The sequence below is a fragment of the Squalius cephalus genome (genome assembly GCF_949319135.1).
Source record: "Squalius cephalus genome assembly, chromosome: 9".
Lineage (NCBI taxonomy): Eukaryota > Metazoa > Chordata > Actinopteri > Cypriniformes > Leuciscidae > Squalius > Squalius cephalus.
In genome coordinates, this window is record NC_137130.1 from 7372384 (window position 1) to 7389444 (window position 17061).

Consider the following 17061-nt stretch of genomic DNA (forward strand, 5'->3'; position numbering starts at 1 on the left):
AATGTCAGTACCAAAACAGCGGACCACTCAGAAGACCCTGGAGGCGGGGCAAGCATTGCCAGCTTCTGTTTACAGTAGCAAGTTGTCATGGCAACTGTTTTATTTGAATGCAACAAGAGCGATTGAAAAACATTCAACAGTATTTCAACGGCTCTGACGCAACTAGCTTTAGCTCTTGAACAAGCCGATGGTATTCCCCATATTTATGTCCTCGACGGAGAATGAACCCAAACAAATCTCTGTCCTGTCGTTCTCTGAGCAGCGACACAGTTTTTATCTCTGTCTTGATAAAAATATGTGTCTTGATACTCCAGATAATACCTGATGATGTTAAGGGTGGAGTCATCTTGAAGAGAAAGGTTGAGGTTCTGTCGGTCACACGACTTGGTGAGGTTGAGCAGAGCCTCAGGAGTGAGCTGGACACCCTCCTCCTTAATGAAACGCTCCAGCAGCAGCCACTCTAGTGTTTCACAGACGGTCTTGAGGCAGAAGAGAGCCTTGGAGCACAATCTTCAGACAGCCACTTATGACCAGCTGAGCCTCAAGAACAATCTCAACATAGCCTGAACCATGGTACTTAAGGTTATTGATCATGTTTAGGTAGTTCATGGCAGTATGGAACTGCCCTGGGTGGTGCTTGTACTTCTCCCAGAACTTCAAGACAAGTGGCAGAGCCTTCATGCAGACGACCAGATCGAAGGTGTTGATGCTGTATTTCTGACCGACCTCAGCTGTAGCCTCCTCAGACTGTCCTAATGTCCTGTAGTCCTCAAAAGTCCTGTTTGCTAAAATTTGTCAAAGGAGCCAAACACCATAGGCGTTTCTCAATGTCAAGGAACGATCCTCGGAAGCCAGAATTCCGAGGATGCTACGTCATCGACATCCGTCGAAGGACTGTTCCAATGTCGAGGCTCCTCGGAATTTCAACCAAGGACTGCGTCCTTCGTTCGAAAAATATCCCATACACAGGAAAGGATGCATATGAGTAGACTTCGCGCTCTTCACGCTCTCAAATCACCCACAATCCTATGCGCGCAGCTTTGCTATCTTGTTAAAAAAATTCAAAATGTTAGACGTTAACGGACTAACGCGGAGTCGGAGCGTTAATATGCTTTCAAATGTAAATATATTTACGTTACCAAACATTTGTTTAAAAAAATAATTACATCCATTATGTTATGGATCAAATTGACCTGCACTGTTTAAACACACTTGACAGTCAAATAATCAATATGATTAAAAAGGAGTTTATTGATTTAAAAACGATTATATTGCCCGAGTGAACAGAACTGCGTCCATAGCAACGCTCTGTTTTTCATTTTCACTGACGTAATGACGCACTGACGTGCACTTGCTAGCCTGTTCCAGAGCCGTTGAAAAACCATAGACAGTAGAATGCTTAAGAGGAGCCTCGCCTAGCCTCTGAAGGAAGTGACTTGGAAGGACCAGTCCTGCCAAGGAAGTATCCTTGACATTGAGAAACACCTCATGTCTCTACGATGTTCTGATGCAGAAATATAGGTCTCGCTAAATGGTTGCTAGGTTACTGTTTGGTTGCTAGGGACTGGCTTGATAGCTGCCAATGATGATACTCCACAGGCAGCTTGTCAGTATGAATGATATAAACCAACTGCAATCCCTCTATGACATTCGATTTTGAAGATATCCCTGTTTGGGTTTGGGTTACTAGGATGCTCGACAATGGTTACTAGGGCATGGCTAGGAAGTGTTGATGGGAATTCGTGATTGGCTGTTTACTGCCCCAAGTCAAATGAGCCCACCCACATGTTTCTATGACACTTGACCTCTTTCAGTGGAAGTCAATGGAACTTGTTGCTAGGGTGCTTTACAGTAGTTGCTAGGGCGTGGCTTGATAGCTTCATGGTGATCCTGAGAGACCACCCCCTGTCTCTATAACACTTTAAGCCAGAGTTATGTTCATTACAAAATTCCTATTCAAGTTACATAGTAGGATAAACATGTATGCGCAATCCCTGTTTCATGGGTCCTCCCTTCACCATAGTATGTCTTTGGGGCAATTTTGGGCACCTCTTCTCCCTCAGGGGTACAACTTACACCCCATTGTGAGGTATGTTATTACAGAGCCTGCCAGCCTCTTCAAATGTGGTAACCCATATGTTTCTACAAAATCCTCTCTCTGAGCTATCACTCGCCAAAATCCGTTGCAATGTTAGCAAAAGTTACATAATTTTGAGCCTAAAATGTGTTATTTGCCTGTTCTTCACCAATAAAGAGTGGTTGTACCATGTCAATGACCTTTCCATTTGATTCCTGGTGTCAGAATTAAATGAAAAAGTGGGTTCATTTGTCTTTGTATGTTGTGTGGTTCAGGAGATATGAATATATGAGATATTGCCCGCTATTCGCTATTCAAGATGGCCGCCAAACGAACACCATTGGGACATAAGTTGACCTCGGCAACATCAAAAATTCTTAACTAGACACCATTAGGGTCCCAAAAAAACAGGTTACAAAAAAATGCCAGACGGGTACATGGGAACCTATTTCTCCTGCTAGACTAAACACTGCCTAAGATATCATGATGTGTTTCAATTGATTGACTATAAGTGTATTTGGTCTTAAAACTAGTGAAAAACTCCATGTGACACTAGATTTATTATGGCACTCTCAAGTCTATGATGCAGTAAGGTGGTGACTTTTGACCTTTGTGTCAACTCAATAAGGGTCATGTGCCTTCTTTGGGGTGGTACCCAAGGAGAACAGACATGGCAATCTGTCCATTTGTGCTTTTACCATCGCCTCTAAGGAAGTCCAATGATAATCCTCTAAGTCTGTATTGTCCTTTTGAATATCTGCTGTATCCTGGATTGTGAAGTCTGTTGCTATAGATACTATGGCTGGAGGCTTTTATTGGGTGTTATCCTCCATCTTTGATCCCTTCAGTAGCTACTTTCTGCTGTATTATACCATATGGATATGTTCAGTCATGTCTGTATGACATTTTATATTTGGCTGAAGTAGTGTTTTCCACATTGTGGTGATTCCATCTGCACGTTTCCATTTTGGCTTAAAAAAAAACCCATCCAGGATTGTGGTATAGGATAAGGCTTCTATACCGCAATCTCAAATGTTTTTGGCTGCATATGGTATCCTGTACTGTTTCAAAAACTAGCATGCAGTAAGTATACAAGACTTGGTTGAAGGAAGAAGGAAGCAGTGTTTTCATAAGCTATTTGCAAATTAACAATAATCTAAAGCAGATGCTTCTTAAAGATTTTGCTTTTTGTCCATTAAAAGTTGAAAAAAATAAAGTATTACTATGTTGGTATTAAAGGGGACATATCATGCTAAATCCACTTTTTTAGCCCTTAAATGCATTTTGTTGTATATTTGGAGTGTTTAGAAGTACAGAAAAGTTGAAATTATTCTCTTCAGGTGTTTCGTTGATATCTTATTTTTCAACCTGTTCCGATTTTTCTGTTATCTATGACGTTTTGTGAACTATTACGTCACAGTATTTGCAGCGGAACTGCCAAATAAGGACATTGACGTCCAGCCCAACACTTCAAGCAATCCGCCATTTTTATTTCTCGCTGCAATTTTGTAGTCCAAGCTAAAGGATGCAGAAGTTACGAGAGGGTAAGTTAAAATGTTCGGTTGTTGGATGTAGTAACCCACACGCTTCATTACACCGTCTAATGTAGATGAACTGCCGCACTTGAGACAGTGCGCATGTTTAACTGAAAGAACGAGCAGAGAGAGAGAGACCCGGTCGCGCACGCACTCTCTCTCTCTTCGGAGCCAGGCGAAAGTGTAAACAAGACACCGTCCTTAAACTAGACGCTGTCTTGCTCTCTCTCCCTCGCACATATTAATCAAAATAAATCGACACGGTGGTAAAAGGTCGGAAGACCAAAGTTTCATGTGTAAATACAGTAACACACCATTGCGATACATCCATATGAAGACGTTGTTCTGCAGGTTCGTCGTCTTCATTTTCATCTCGCTCCGGCTCCGACTCTGGCTCGAACATGTAAGGCTGGCTGGACAAGTCTTCCGTTGTTGACATTTTGTTAATAACGTGTGAATAAAAAGTTTCTGTGCCGCTAGATAATCGTATCTCTGCTATCAAACTACAAAAATGGCCGAACGGGGTGGAGTTGAACCGAGTGTCACCTCTGCATCCTGGAGAGGGGGCGGGGTATGAAGTGTCTGAATTGTATTTAAAGAGACCGCACCAAAACGAGTTGCTCTCAGACGCACATCAGAAAAGGGGTAGAAAAGGGGCCTGTGAAGCTATAATAATGAGGAATTCAGACCCAAGCATTGCAGTTCCGCTTTATATAGACTACAAATGTATGATTTATATGTAAAAAGGAACGATTTAAAAGCATGATATGTCTCCTTTAAGTCATGTTGTACCAAAGAGGTGTACAATACCTTGAGAGCATTCCCATTCATCTCAGTTTCCAATCGCTTCACTATCGAACTTCACTCAAATGACATCATGACAACGGTGTTGATTGGCTGATTGTAGTTACAGTGTCTACCAGCAGAGGCTAGTAAGGTAAAAGCAACATGCAAGGAAGCCATTTTGTTGTTAAATGACAAGAAAACCAGGTTATGATATCACTTTTTGGCAAGGTCAGAATTGTTTTTTATCAACTTATTGGATATTTTGATCTATTTATGACACTTGAAAAATATGACACTTTTTTTTTTGTAGGAAACGATATAAATGCGTGAGGCCATTACAATACAAAAAGTGCATTTCTAAAAACTTGGTGCATTTAAAAGTGACTGCCTAAGCCGTCTGCTGTATGCTGTCTTTCTGAGCCTCATGATAGATGAGTAAACAGTTTGGACTGTTTGTATTTTATTTGATGGGCCATTTAGGAGACATTTAAACATTACTCAGGCTCTGATGTCAGTTTTATTCCCATATTACTGTTTCTTTGAAAATTTTACACACGGTATTTGCTCCATCTGTATCCGATCAAAGAGCCTGGATGATTTCTGGATCACCTGAAAGAACTGGGATCTGTTTATGTGTGAGTAATGCTGACTTTATGTGGAATTTCCTACATTAAAGTGCACATTTACATTAATCTATATGACGTTTTACCACTTTTAGCCCAGTGCTACATATTTTTATTAGTGTAGGCTGACAATATATTTTTATTTATTTATCTTATTTTAATTATGATAAATTGACAAGATTGTATTTGGACTAGTATTTCACCTTGTCCTAGTCTTCATATGTTTGCCTTCATTGTGTCCACTTCCTTATTAGGACGCTTCAGTCTTTCTCTCCACTGCAACATTTTTTATGTGACATGTCTGGATTTTACAGGCCGTTTTTTTTTTTTTTTTTTTTTTTGGTTGATTGATTGAGTTTGTCGTTGAATTTGTCATGTATTAACGATGCATGTTATGTCAAAATATTTAAAATCTTAATGATCAGTTTTCCAAAATTAAAAGTCTGCATTGACACCCAATGCACTCTGGGTTTGCAGTGTTGTACTTTCTTTCCAGAGGGATTTTTTGGTTTATGTAGTAAACTTTTTTTTTTTAGCTGCACATGGGATCTACCTTTCTGACCAAAAGAGGAAATATGCTGTTTTACTCAAAACTTTCAAGACCCTACAAAATCAAAACTTGAGTTTGTGGCTTTTAGTCCATGTGTTTTTGCTTTGAGAACTTTTTTTTAGATGTAACATGATGAAACTAAAGCTCATTGGCTGTTTAAAAATAAGACACAAGCCCTTTCAAATGTCCTATCTTGTAGATCCTGTGTTAATAGGACAATCAGAAAACTGAATTTTATGGGGTCTTAAAGCAGGTTTATTTTATAGTCTCCAGACCTACACTCTTAAAAATAAAGGTTAAATTTTGTATTATTATCATTATTTATTGTTATTATTATTATTATTATTATTTTTGCAGCAATGCAATGGAAGACCCATTTTGGGCTCCCAAAAAGTTTTCAGAAACACTTTATATGAAGTCCAAGCTTATAATGAATTAAAGCTCCATTTATACTTTTACATTTACATTTATAAAGACTCATTAAGACCTTTACTGCATTATAAGAACAGTTATAGTTACATTTATATTATTTTTATAATTACTTATAAGTCATGCATTTCATTCAATGCACATTCTCACAATCCGTTATACACTGATTTATAATTAGTATTAATTAGTCAGTCATATGGTTCCATGAATGTATTCATAAAGATGCAACCTACATTGGTATAATGTAATTATATTATTATTACAATTACTTTTTAGTAATTCAGATTTATTTCGGTAAAATAAGTGAATAGATTGTTATAAATAGCGGTGTTGTTTTCTTATATATAAATTCTTATTGTGAGTGATAATACAGAAATAATTTAAAAAATAATTTATTTTTTATGTTACATACTAGCAAAACACTGCAACAATATTCGGTAACACTTTTATAATAACTGCACACTATTAATCATTAGTTAAGCATTAGTAAACAGTTAATTCATAATTTATAAAGCATTAATAGACATTAATAAGCAGTTTATAAATACAGTTATAAATGCCGTATTCTTGATTTAAAAGCATATCTATAATGTGTTTAATAATTGTATTTTCATACTTTATTAATTATCAATTTATCATTTCTAAATGAAGCATTGCATTATTTACCAACCAGTTATTTAGGAGTTGTCAGTGGTTCATAATATCACTTAGAAAGTGTAAGTAAATTATTAATAAATTATTTAAATGTACATTCATACATCTTATTATTCAGACATATAGTATAAGTTACTTAGTGTGTTAATAAATGCTTTATTAACATGTATTTCTACTGTAATTCAGGGTTAATCCAGGTAGCTATAAAGCATTTATTAGTGGTCAGTTAACTATTTTTGTGAGCTCATCTAAAGTGAGGACTAGTTATGCCTTGTAAAGCAGTTATAAAGGAGATTTAAAGGCTGTTAAATATTTTAATGTTCTGTATCACTGTGTTGTGTTTCTTTCCTTTTTCTGTTTAGAAGATCAGTGAGCCTTTAAATCTCCTTTGTAAATGCTTTACAAAGCATAACTAGTCCTCACTTTAGATGAGCTCACAAATATAGTTAAATGACCACTACTAAATGCTTTATAACTACCTGAATTTACAACATTTACTTACACTTTCTAAGTGATCTTATGAATCAATGACAACACCTAAATAACTGGTTTGTAAATAATGCAATACTTCATTTAAAAATGATAAAGTGATCATTAATAAATTATGAAAATACAATTATTAAACACATTATAGATATGCTTATAAATCAAGATTAAAGCATTTATAGCCATATTTATAAACTGCTTATTAATGTCTATTAATGCTTTATAAATGATGAATGAACTGTTTACTAATGCTTAACTAATGATAAATAGTGTGCAGTTATTATAAAGTGTTACCCAATATTTTTTAAAGTATTATTCCAAACCACAATAAGCAATACCATGCATATGGCTGAGGAGATATAGATTTTAACCAATCAAAATTACCATCCATGACCTCTAATGGAAACATGAGCCATTAAAGACATAATTGTTAACTAATTGGTACAGCAAACAAGTGTCTCTGGATCTATTTTATATTTTATATATTTTTATGTTATAAATCAGTGTATAATGGATTATGAGCATGCACGCAAAAAGCAAATGCATGACTTATAAGTAATTTTAAAAAAGAATATAAATGTAACTATAACTGTTCTTATAATGCAGTATTAATGCTTAATCAGTCTTTAAAAATATATTTATAGAATAGTAATATAAATAAGTGTAAATGGGGCTATCATAGAAAGTGTTACCTGGTAACTTTTTATTAGTGTGAAAATAACCTTTTGTGCAATGGAAAGATTCTGTGAATGTTGAAGAACCTTTATTTTTAAGAGTGTAATAAGCACTGCTGTAACTTTCATAAAGTTGTGCCCTAAGTTGCATTTTCAAGTTACCTTTATCTAATACTACATATTTTGAACAGTTCACAGAGAACGCACTAATATACATTTTTTCCCTTTTTGATGTCTCCATCTGTGTCCATGCCGTTAGTCTCTGAGATTGACATCCTCTTTCTTGAATATCATGATGGTCAAGGCATCGTTTCTCCGCCCCGCTCCAGCCTTGAAGAGCCAAGTTCCTTTCGATTAAAGCACGAGAGCCTCTCCTGAAGAGGTCATATATTTCTTCTCTTCTTATCATTTTATGTTCTCCCTGAGGTCCACTTATAATGTTAGCAAAGTTTTCACAGTGCCAAAAACAGTCAGTATTTAGTTTTCCATGACAATTTTCCACTCTCTCCCTGACCCTGACTGTGTCCTAACCAGTCCGTGATGCAACAAGCTTCAAATCAGTTTGTCTTTCCACATGAAGATAACATTTCCCAATACAAATCACAATGTAAATGTGTACAGTATGTTTTATGTGTTCAGAATGTATTCATCTGACACCAGAAAGTTGTAGAAGCTCAGAATAAGCCGTTTTGTCATCTTAAGAAGGTGTTTTGAGGTGAAAAGTTACAGTATATTTGCAAAACATGAAGGAAAGTCAGATTCCATATTACACGACCGCTTTAAACGCACACCTCGCTCTGAATCGCATAACTTTGTCCACACATCACACTAAACACAAGCCAGATTGTGATATAATTACTGTTTTCTGACATGGGTCCAGCCCCTTTTTTGACCAGACCTTGTCCGCCAATGTTAATTTGCGTGCTCGACAGCTTTTCTGGAAGGGAGAGTGGCTGTATAAGGGAGAGGAGGCAGGCGTTGAGGAAGCGTTTTCGCATGAGGGACAGAGAGATAAAAGCCACCGTGAAGAGTTCAACTCTGGTGCAGGGTGCCTGGCTCTCTCCAAGTTTACCGTTTGGTGTTTTCTCTGATGTGGCCTCCATGGCCTTTTGCACTGGGCCGTCAGTGAGAAAGAAAGAAGAGAGGGAGGCTGGATCGGGCAGAGTGCAAACAGCGATGTGAGGAGCAGCTGGGGACAGTCTGACTGAAGCCTCACACACTCCCTTGACTCGTGCTCTTAAATGGATGAGTATGTGACCATCAAAAGAAAGCTTCTCCATAGACCCATCTTCAGGTAAGGGATTCAGCTGTGGCTTCCAGTTACATTTTTATCTTTTGCGATCGAGTTTGTCTGGAAACTCGTTTGTCTGGAAACTTGTTTGTCTGTTTATACTTGTAACTTTGAAGAAAGTTGGCATCTGTGGTGCTTTAGCATATCTAGCTGTTTTTAAAGAGCGATGAGATCAAATGGAGAACAAATTGAGAATCTTTTTAGATGTTTCATCTGAGAAATGTCTCTTCTTGAGTTTTAAAAGAGATCTTGTCAATATACCAATCTAAAATAAGATATCTCATACAGGTCTAATTTATTTGAGCTATCCATGTGAATTTTATAGCATTATACTCTTGCTGTACAACAACAATTTTCCCATTTAGCTTAATTTCTCTTAAAGAAGTGCAGGAGAAACATCTGAGACTAAGGCGAAACATAAACAGTTCTTATGAGCAAACCGGTGAGCAAATAGTGCATCTAAAGTGTGACTTTGATTCTCAGGGGCACTTTCAACCTTATCTGCTTTTGCTCTGTAATCAGCCACAGTGTGTTTCAAAGGAATGGAAGCAAAATACCCTTCGCTAAATGCCCCCGTCTAATGTGGTTACACAGTCATTAGAGGCAGAACATTAAGATGTGGTTCATTGCGTTGCTCCGTTATTTCAAGCAGGTTGCTAATCGTTTTTTTTGCATGTAAAATGGAAGCAGATGTGCAACAGGTTCTTTTGCATACTTTTGCGGGTTTAAATGAGGAATAGGAGATACTGGCTTTGTTCCAAACCTGGCAAGCTACCTGTGTACATAATACTCGGTACTGAGTGATATGCGACCTTATAAGTGACTGATTTGGAACTCTCGACGTAGACAGCAAATAGTCATTCATATAGAAGTTCTCACATGAAGCTCAATTGATTTCAGAAGTGGTGAACAGTAACATAGTATTTTATTTTTGGGAAACTTTTCCTTTTACTTTACTACATTCCAAAGCTTTTTTACTCCACTACATGCTGCTCCTCGTTATTTTGAACTGAAGAAATCATCACGTGATATAGCAGTGTCCGATTCGTGAACAAGCTGTATCTTTTCAGTTAACCTGTTAAATTGGTTTGCAAAACACACTGAATAATTCATTTGTGAATTGGATTGCATTTGATTGTATCTGTTCTCGAGTCAACAACTCACTGATTCAAATGATCTGGTCAGAGCGAGTCTTCGGTTACTCAAAATGTGCCAAGATCGGTAGATCCTCGGAGCTTGAGTGCGTAAGTTACTAATGCCGAATTTTAGGATTTATTCTTGTAAATGAAAATCACATTTAGGCTAGCTCTGGCTACTTGACGATTCATAGGAATTCATAATGATGCTGTCGGATTGAGCTGTAATCTATTAAGCCCCCCCCCCCCCCCCCATCCTAGTTTAAGCAGTAGGATACATTCATCAATCCGTACTTTTTACTTTTAATACTTAAGTACATTAAAAATCAAGTACTTTTGTACAAATTAAAAAGGAGTATTTCGAACTTTTATTGGAGTAATATTTTATTTGGGTAGCTTTTTGTACTTTTACTCAAGTACTTGATTTGTGTACTTCATCCACCACTGGATTTTAGTACAGTTTGGTGCCAACATGTTGCTAAGCTAATGATTTGGTACTCTAATATGCATAAAAATACATAGTTGTGTGCAATACTTTGAAATATTATTTATAGATCATTTTTGTTATTGAATAAATTACAAATATGTTTATATTTAAAGGCACACTGTGTAGAAATTGTGTTTTTGTCAAACAGCGACCCCTAGAGTTGCTGTGGAATACTTGCACTGTCGTAAATACCTACGTACCTACGTAAATAATACTTGACTTACTTTCACTTTGATTTGCGATAGTTTGCACGTTGGCTTAATGAATAGATGCTCAGGTGCTCATCTGCGGTGATGCGTGTTCCAGTAGCGTCGTCATATCTGGCTATAACAAATAGCCTATAACACGCTCTCACACTTTTTTTTATTTTTTTATTTTTAGCATTTTTGGGAGGAGTACAATTTACATATGTGGTTTCAACAACCAGATGCATTTACATTTGTCCAGTTTCGTCTGGAATGCGTCTCAGACCTCCTCCTGAAGTGGTTTGAGCGATCGGATTCAAATCCGTCTTGAATGCATTTCGGAGGGCATTTACACCTGGTCTTTTCACGATCGGATAGCTATCCGATCTGAGAAAACGCATGAAGTGGCCAGGTGTAAACAGCCCCCATGACAAAAACATACGCACGAAAGCCGAAAACAAACACTGGTTGGCCTCTCACGTCCAAATTTGAGGAAGTGGTGGGGGAAGTGACGTATGCCGTAAAGCAGTCGAATTCTTTTTGTGCTCGGGTTACTACCCGAACACCGAAGTTACATAGTGCCAGTAAAAGCGATACAGACCCCGTCAGGCTATGGCAGACGTGTCATTCAACCTATTGTAAGTCGATGTACCATCACAAGGGTCTTGGAAATATATTATGAAGGTTGAAAAGCTACATAGTGTTCCTTTAATGTAACTTATCAAATTGATAAATTTAATTATATCAAGTGCTGTGAGAAAAGGCTATAAATCTCTACCTCCAACATCCTCACACGCAATATAGCCTACTAGCCGAGACATCTTCTTTATGTGTACAGATGTGACGTAATGACGCAAAGAAATGCTCTAATTTCTCGCGGAAATCCACCACTACAGTACCACTGGAATTAATTACAAGCTTACCGTTTTGAATCGAGCTAAGGCAAGCAGATAGTTTTGAACACTGGCTGGTTATGTACTTGCTCAAAATTTAATTTTGGATAATTTTTAACCCAAAAAAAGTTACAGAATGCAGCTTTAATGATAAAAACATATGTATGCTACTACGTAGCACTCAGTTGGTTTTGGAACAGATCTGTACTGATTTTGCATGAGGGACTTTCTGAGTTCTTGGCTTTTCAAATATCCTGGGATATATGTGTGTGTGTGACTCTTGTTATCTCTTAGGGGTTTCATGGTATGATTTTTACCTCTGATGTTCCCCTTGAGGTTCCTCTCCTTGCTAGCTCCAATAACAGCCTGCTGGGAGGCCTGCATGGGAATAGCAGATTTTTGAAACTTGCAGACAAGGCTCTGGAAATGAGTCTTACCCTACCATTTGTTTGCAGTGAGTAACATCCCATTGTGCAGTTTTACATGACATCTGCAGTCCATCACATGAACAGCTTTAATGAGCTAACGTTTACTATCAAACAGACAAAATTAATCAGCGTGATTCAACCAACCGTCATCTCTTTTGTTTCCTTTCTCTGCTGAATTTCCTTATTGGTCCAGACTGGGTGCTGGTAACTTGCTGTGAAGATTTTTGGCCTATTTGGTACTTTTGGCGACCACGGAAATCTTGCTGGTTATGCTAGTTAAAATACTAGTGCACCAAATGTCACTCTCATGACGTTCTTCTGTGAAACTTTAAAGAAGTGTATGTTGCTTTTTTCCAATCCAATTTTTCCAAATCTTAAAATATGTCAGTGCCATTGTTTTGTCTCAAGATGTACACCAATAATGTTTTTTCTTAGGCACGTTTATAAAAGCTACTTAAAATGCCCTAATTGAACTAAGGCATAATCCTGGCTTAATCTAAGCCCTGTCTGAAACCAGGCCTACATGATTTATGGTAGCTTTGTATTATAAATAGATAGTCAATTGTTGTATCTCCTACATGAGACGTTTATTATCTTTTTATGCCGCTTTTTCAATCTTATCTTTGTGAATAAGCAAGAAGAGAGTTTTGGGAAGAGTGAAGGGAGCTGTCTTAGAGACTGAACACTAAATTAGTAAAGTATGAAACAGAGCCTATCAGATTGCATTTTTTGCAGATACTATCATAATATCAAGGGAAAACAATGGAGTATTTCACATTTTTCAGAGCTGACATCTTACTCTTGCAAGCTAATAGAAGTTCATAACAAATCAATTGAATTAACTCCTCACATTTGAGATTAGTAGTCTCTGTTAGCTAGTGGAAAAATCACCTATAAGAGCAAATATTTTATTCTGTATAGTTGGAATGTAGGACTGTATAGCCTGCATGGTATGGCTTTGAATACTGAAGATCATGATTGATTTTGGTTATGAAACCTGCATGAAATATTTGTTTGTAACTCAAAACAGCTGCCCGTCTCCTTGAAAGGGGGCACACAAAATATATAACCTTACTATAAAAATATGCAGTTTTTTTTGTTTTTGTTTTTTTTAATGAAATGTATTACAGGTAAAGAATAACATATGCAAAATACACATTTTGGTTTCAGAAAGATTTAGGGTTTTGAACGAAATTAATGCTTTTTTCAGAGAGGATGTGTTAAACTATATATAGTCAAAACTAACAGTAAAGACACTTATAATGTTAAAAAAAGAGTTAAAAAATGTTATTTGAGATACATTTTTATCTCAAATAAATTATGTTCTTTTGAACTTTATATTCATCAAATAATTCAGAATTTTTTTTATTGCTAATAATAAGAAGAAATGTTTCTTGAGCAGCAAATCAGCATATTAGAATGATTTTTAAAGGATCATGTGACACTGAAGACTGGGGTAATGATGCTGCATTCAAAAATAATAATATTTCACAATATTACTGTATTTCTGATCAAATAAATGCTGCCTTGGTGAGCAGAATTGATATCTTTCAAAAGCATACAAAATCTCACAGACCCCAAGCTTTTGAACGGTATTAATATAAATATTAAAAATAGCAACTGTGGAATGCAGTTGATGAATACAAACATTCAGTTTACCTTAAAGCCAAACCATGCAGAATGTATGAGCTGAAGAGTAGTTTTTTACTCTAATAAATTATGCACACTTGTGAATCAGCCTATAGGCCTCTGTATCTTTTACTTTTTAAATCAACACGGTCATTGCCAGAAGTGATTATATGTTGAGGTCCTTTGAGCTTTTTATGCGTATAAGAATCTAGATTGTGCTAATTTGTCCTATGAGACTTGGATGCAATCTGTATCACATGACTCGTCACTAATAAGGTTGGCATACCAGAATCAGTCCTCTATAATCTGTGTTTTGAGAACAAACAGTATGGTATCTGGTGTCTGTCACTATGGAATAAGTCAGCACAGATTTCAGAGGAAATCTTGGCCTATAGTTCCTCATCATAGCCAGCAACATTTAGGAAGTTAATGAAAAATATGTCAGTCATAGCCTTGCCTTATTTACCCATAGGCTCATATTATGTATCCCTCTTCCGGGACATTCAGCTTTCAAACCACTGACCTCACAAACACGTCCCCTGATATCTCTCTCTTGTTTCTAAAAGAAAATTTGGCAAGGTTTTTTTTTTTAAAGCATAATGTCCCTGAAAATACAGACTGCAAACAACATTTCGGGATAAAACGTTAAAAAACAGAGGCTTATTTCCATTGATTTACTCTTAGAAAAATATATTGTCATCAAATTATAAACTGATGGATTAATCTGGTAAATGAATGAGACAGAGTCACCGTGCCTTTGATTTATTTGACCAATTAACTCCTGACTAGTTACACATGAAAGGTAAACTAATCAGACAGCGTATTAATATGATGAGCTGGGTGAAATAGCAGTAACACAATAATTGCCATTTAGCAAATTGCTTTAGTATGCATTGTTCTCTATTCTGAGTAGGATGAGAGGGACACTTGTAGAGTAATGAATGGAAGAAAAAAATGCAACACTCTCGCCTGTCAGTTAAAAGAACCAATAGCCTATTAGAGCCAATAGAGAAATACAGTTGCAAATGGTGACACCCACATCCTTCTACTCTGAATGGTAGCTTGTTTCTGAGGTTTTTCCTTTCTACTGAGATGCCTTCATCTGGTTGGTTTTTGAAAGTGGTATAGATGTGTCCTTCACTGCCTATGATATCCCACAATTCTTTGTGTGTGGTTCAGTGGTTGGTTGAAAGTATATAAATGCTTTCAGAAGGAGCTGTTGAAAGGAGCAAATACTATATATTTGCTCGGTTATCTCTAAAGCTCACTTGCATTTGTGCTGGATCATTTGAATTGACGTTTTGGTGCCTTTGGAAGCCGGTCGGAAGAGCTCTGCTGGTGGCGGATGTAATGGAAGCATGTTTACGCAGTGAAAATGAAACAAGACGGGTGAATTTCCTGAATTGATGTAGTTTAGGTGTTGTTATTGTTCAAGCGACTGTAGCGGTGTCTACCTCCATGACCTTGGACTTGTTCATAAGTTGAATAGGTGAGTGTTAAATTCACAGAACATTGTGAACACAGATGAAAGTATTGATAAACCAGAGGTTAGACCAGGCCGATTATTGGACTGATAACCATGTCTGCTTAACCAATTATCAGAAGTCTGTTCCCCCTTGTATTAATTCCCAAATCTATCCTATTCCCAAATCTATCCTATCCTATCCTAATAGCCATCCTATTTTTCTGTTTTCAAATATTTTTGAGTGAATTTTGGGTAAAGATTGTGTAAAATGATTTGTCCATAAAGTATTTGGACACTTAGCTCACACTTAATGTCATTGCATTAAATAATAAACATAAATCTAAATGGCAGCCATTTTTGTTTTGACTTTTAACCATTTATTTTTAATCCACTAAAAATATCAAGGCTAATTTTAGTGGGTGTGCTTGTGCTATTTCAGCCCGTTCTCATCCCAAGGCGTCATATACTGACGCTTTTTACATTTTGTCTACATCGAACGCACATGGCACCCTTTAGCGTCAATATGAGACGCAGATAGATATGGGCCAGAAGGCGCCTCCTAGCGGTCTAACACTAACCCTACCCCAGACCTAAACCTACCCATAACCGAACAAAGCTCTGTGCGTGTCATATTGACGCTAAAGGGTGCCATGTGCGTTCGATGTAGACGAAATGTCAAAAGCGTCAGTATATGATGCCCTAGGATGAGAATGCGTTGGCTATTTTCTTTTAAAATACCACTTGGTTGGATTTTTTGTTTTTGTTTTGTTTTGTTCATGCAATGCCATTTTTATATCTGGCATAAGTGTCCACATACTATTTGGAGCAACTGTAGTCTGTAGATCAGTATTATATCAGGTACCCTTCCCCCCCCCCCCTAGATATTAGCATCAGTATTAGCAATTGAAAATCACATCTTAAAGCCCAACTCATGCTAAATCTGCATTGAATGCTCGATTTTCACAGTTCACTGTAGGCTCATCACCATACAGTGTCAGTGCACCAACATGGGAGTTGTGTGCCATCCGGCCTTCCACTAGAGCTGCTGTCATTTATGTGATTCAAATGACTTCTAAACCATTCAAGAGCATTCAAATCATTTCAAGGTTTGACAGATTAAATTGCACCTCAATTGGTACTATTTATTGAATAACGCTGCGTCAGTTGTGATAAGAATTTCTGTTGTGTTGTTGGAAATCACAGAAAGATTAAGATAATTCAAGGAGTATACTATTACATTATTGCGATTTTTTGACTTATAAGACGTCTTTGTACCATGAAAACATCCTGCAAGTTTCATAGTTTAAAATGTCCTTATTATAGACAAAGCATTTATTTAATCAAGCTCCAAAAACAGCTCATTTTGATATTGGGTGACCTGTGATGTCACACGGGCAATACATTTGCATATGCCTGCCTCCAGAGCAAGACAAGACAACAGCTGACATTTGCTTACATTGGATGTGAGTGTCGTGTCAAATGTTAATAGAACCCATTATAATCAATGATGCTGTCTACACTTACTGTATACAGATACTTGTTCAGTTTCTAAAATGCTCCACTCACTTGAGTTTGTCAACAGGACATATGGAAGAGTGAAAAATGTTTGCTTTGCTATTTAAACAGTTTAAACTGCTTAAATCCAGTTTAAACAGCTCATTAGTCCCTGTACAGACTTCAGAAGGATCCCAACGTTGAAAACATGTTTTTTTTTTTTTTATGGCGTCCTGCAT

The 17061-nt window shown here is 37.0% G+C and overlaps 1 protein-coding gene across 6 annotated transcripts in view; it reads left to right on the forward strand.

Annotated features, from left to right (window-relative positions):
- Window positions 1–17061, forward strand: part of pde1a (phosphodiesterase 1A, calmodulin-dependent) — a 109944-nt gene that overhangs the window by 59861 nt on the left and 33022 nt on the right. Inside the window, exon 1 of one of the 6 annotated variants that reach the window (XM_079882301.1) lies at window positions 8739–9108. The exons of 4 other annotated variants lie outside the window; for them this stretch is intronic. In XM_079882301.1, coding sequence (XP_079738427.1) covers window positions 9056–9108 — 53 coding nt within the window. In that variant the 5' untranslated portion in view covers window positions 8739–9055. Of the gene's footprint in view, window positions 1–8738; window positions 9109–17061 lie in introns of those variants that run through there. One more of the 6 variants, XM_079882302.1, reaches the window with a different exon arrangement.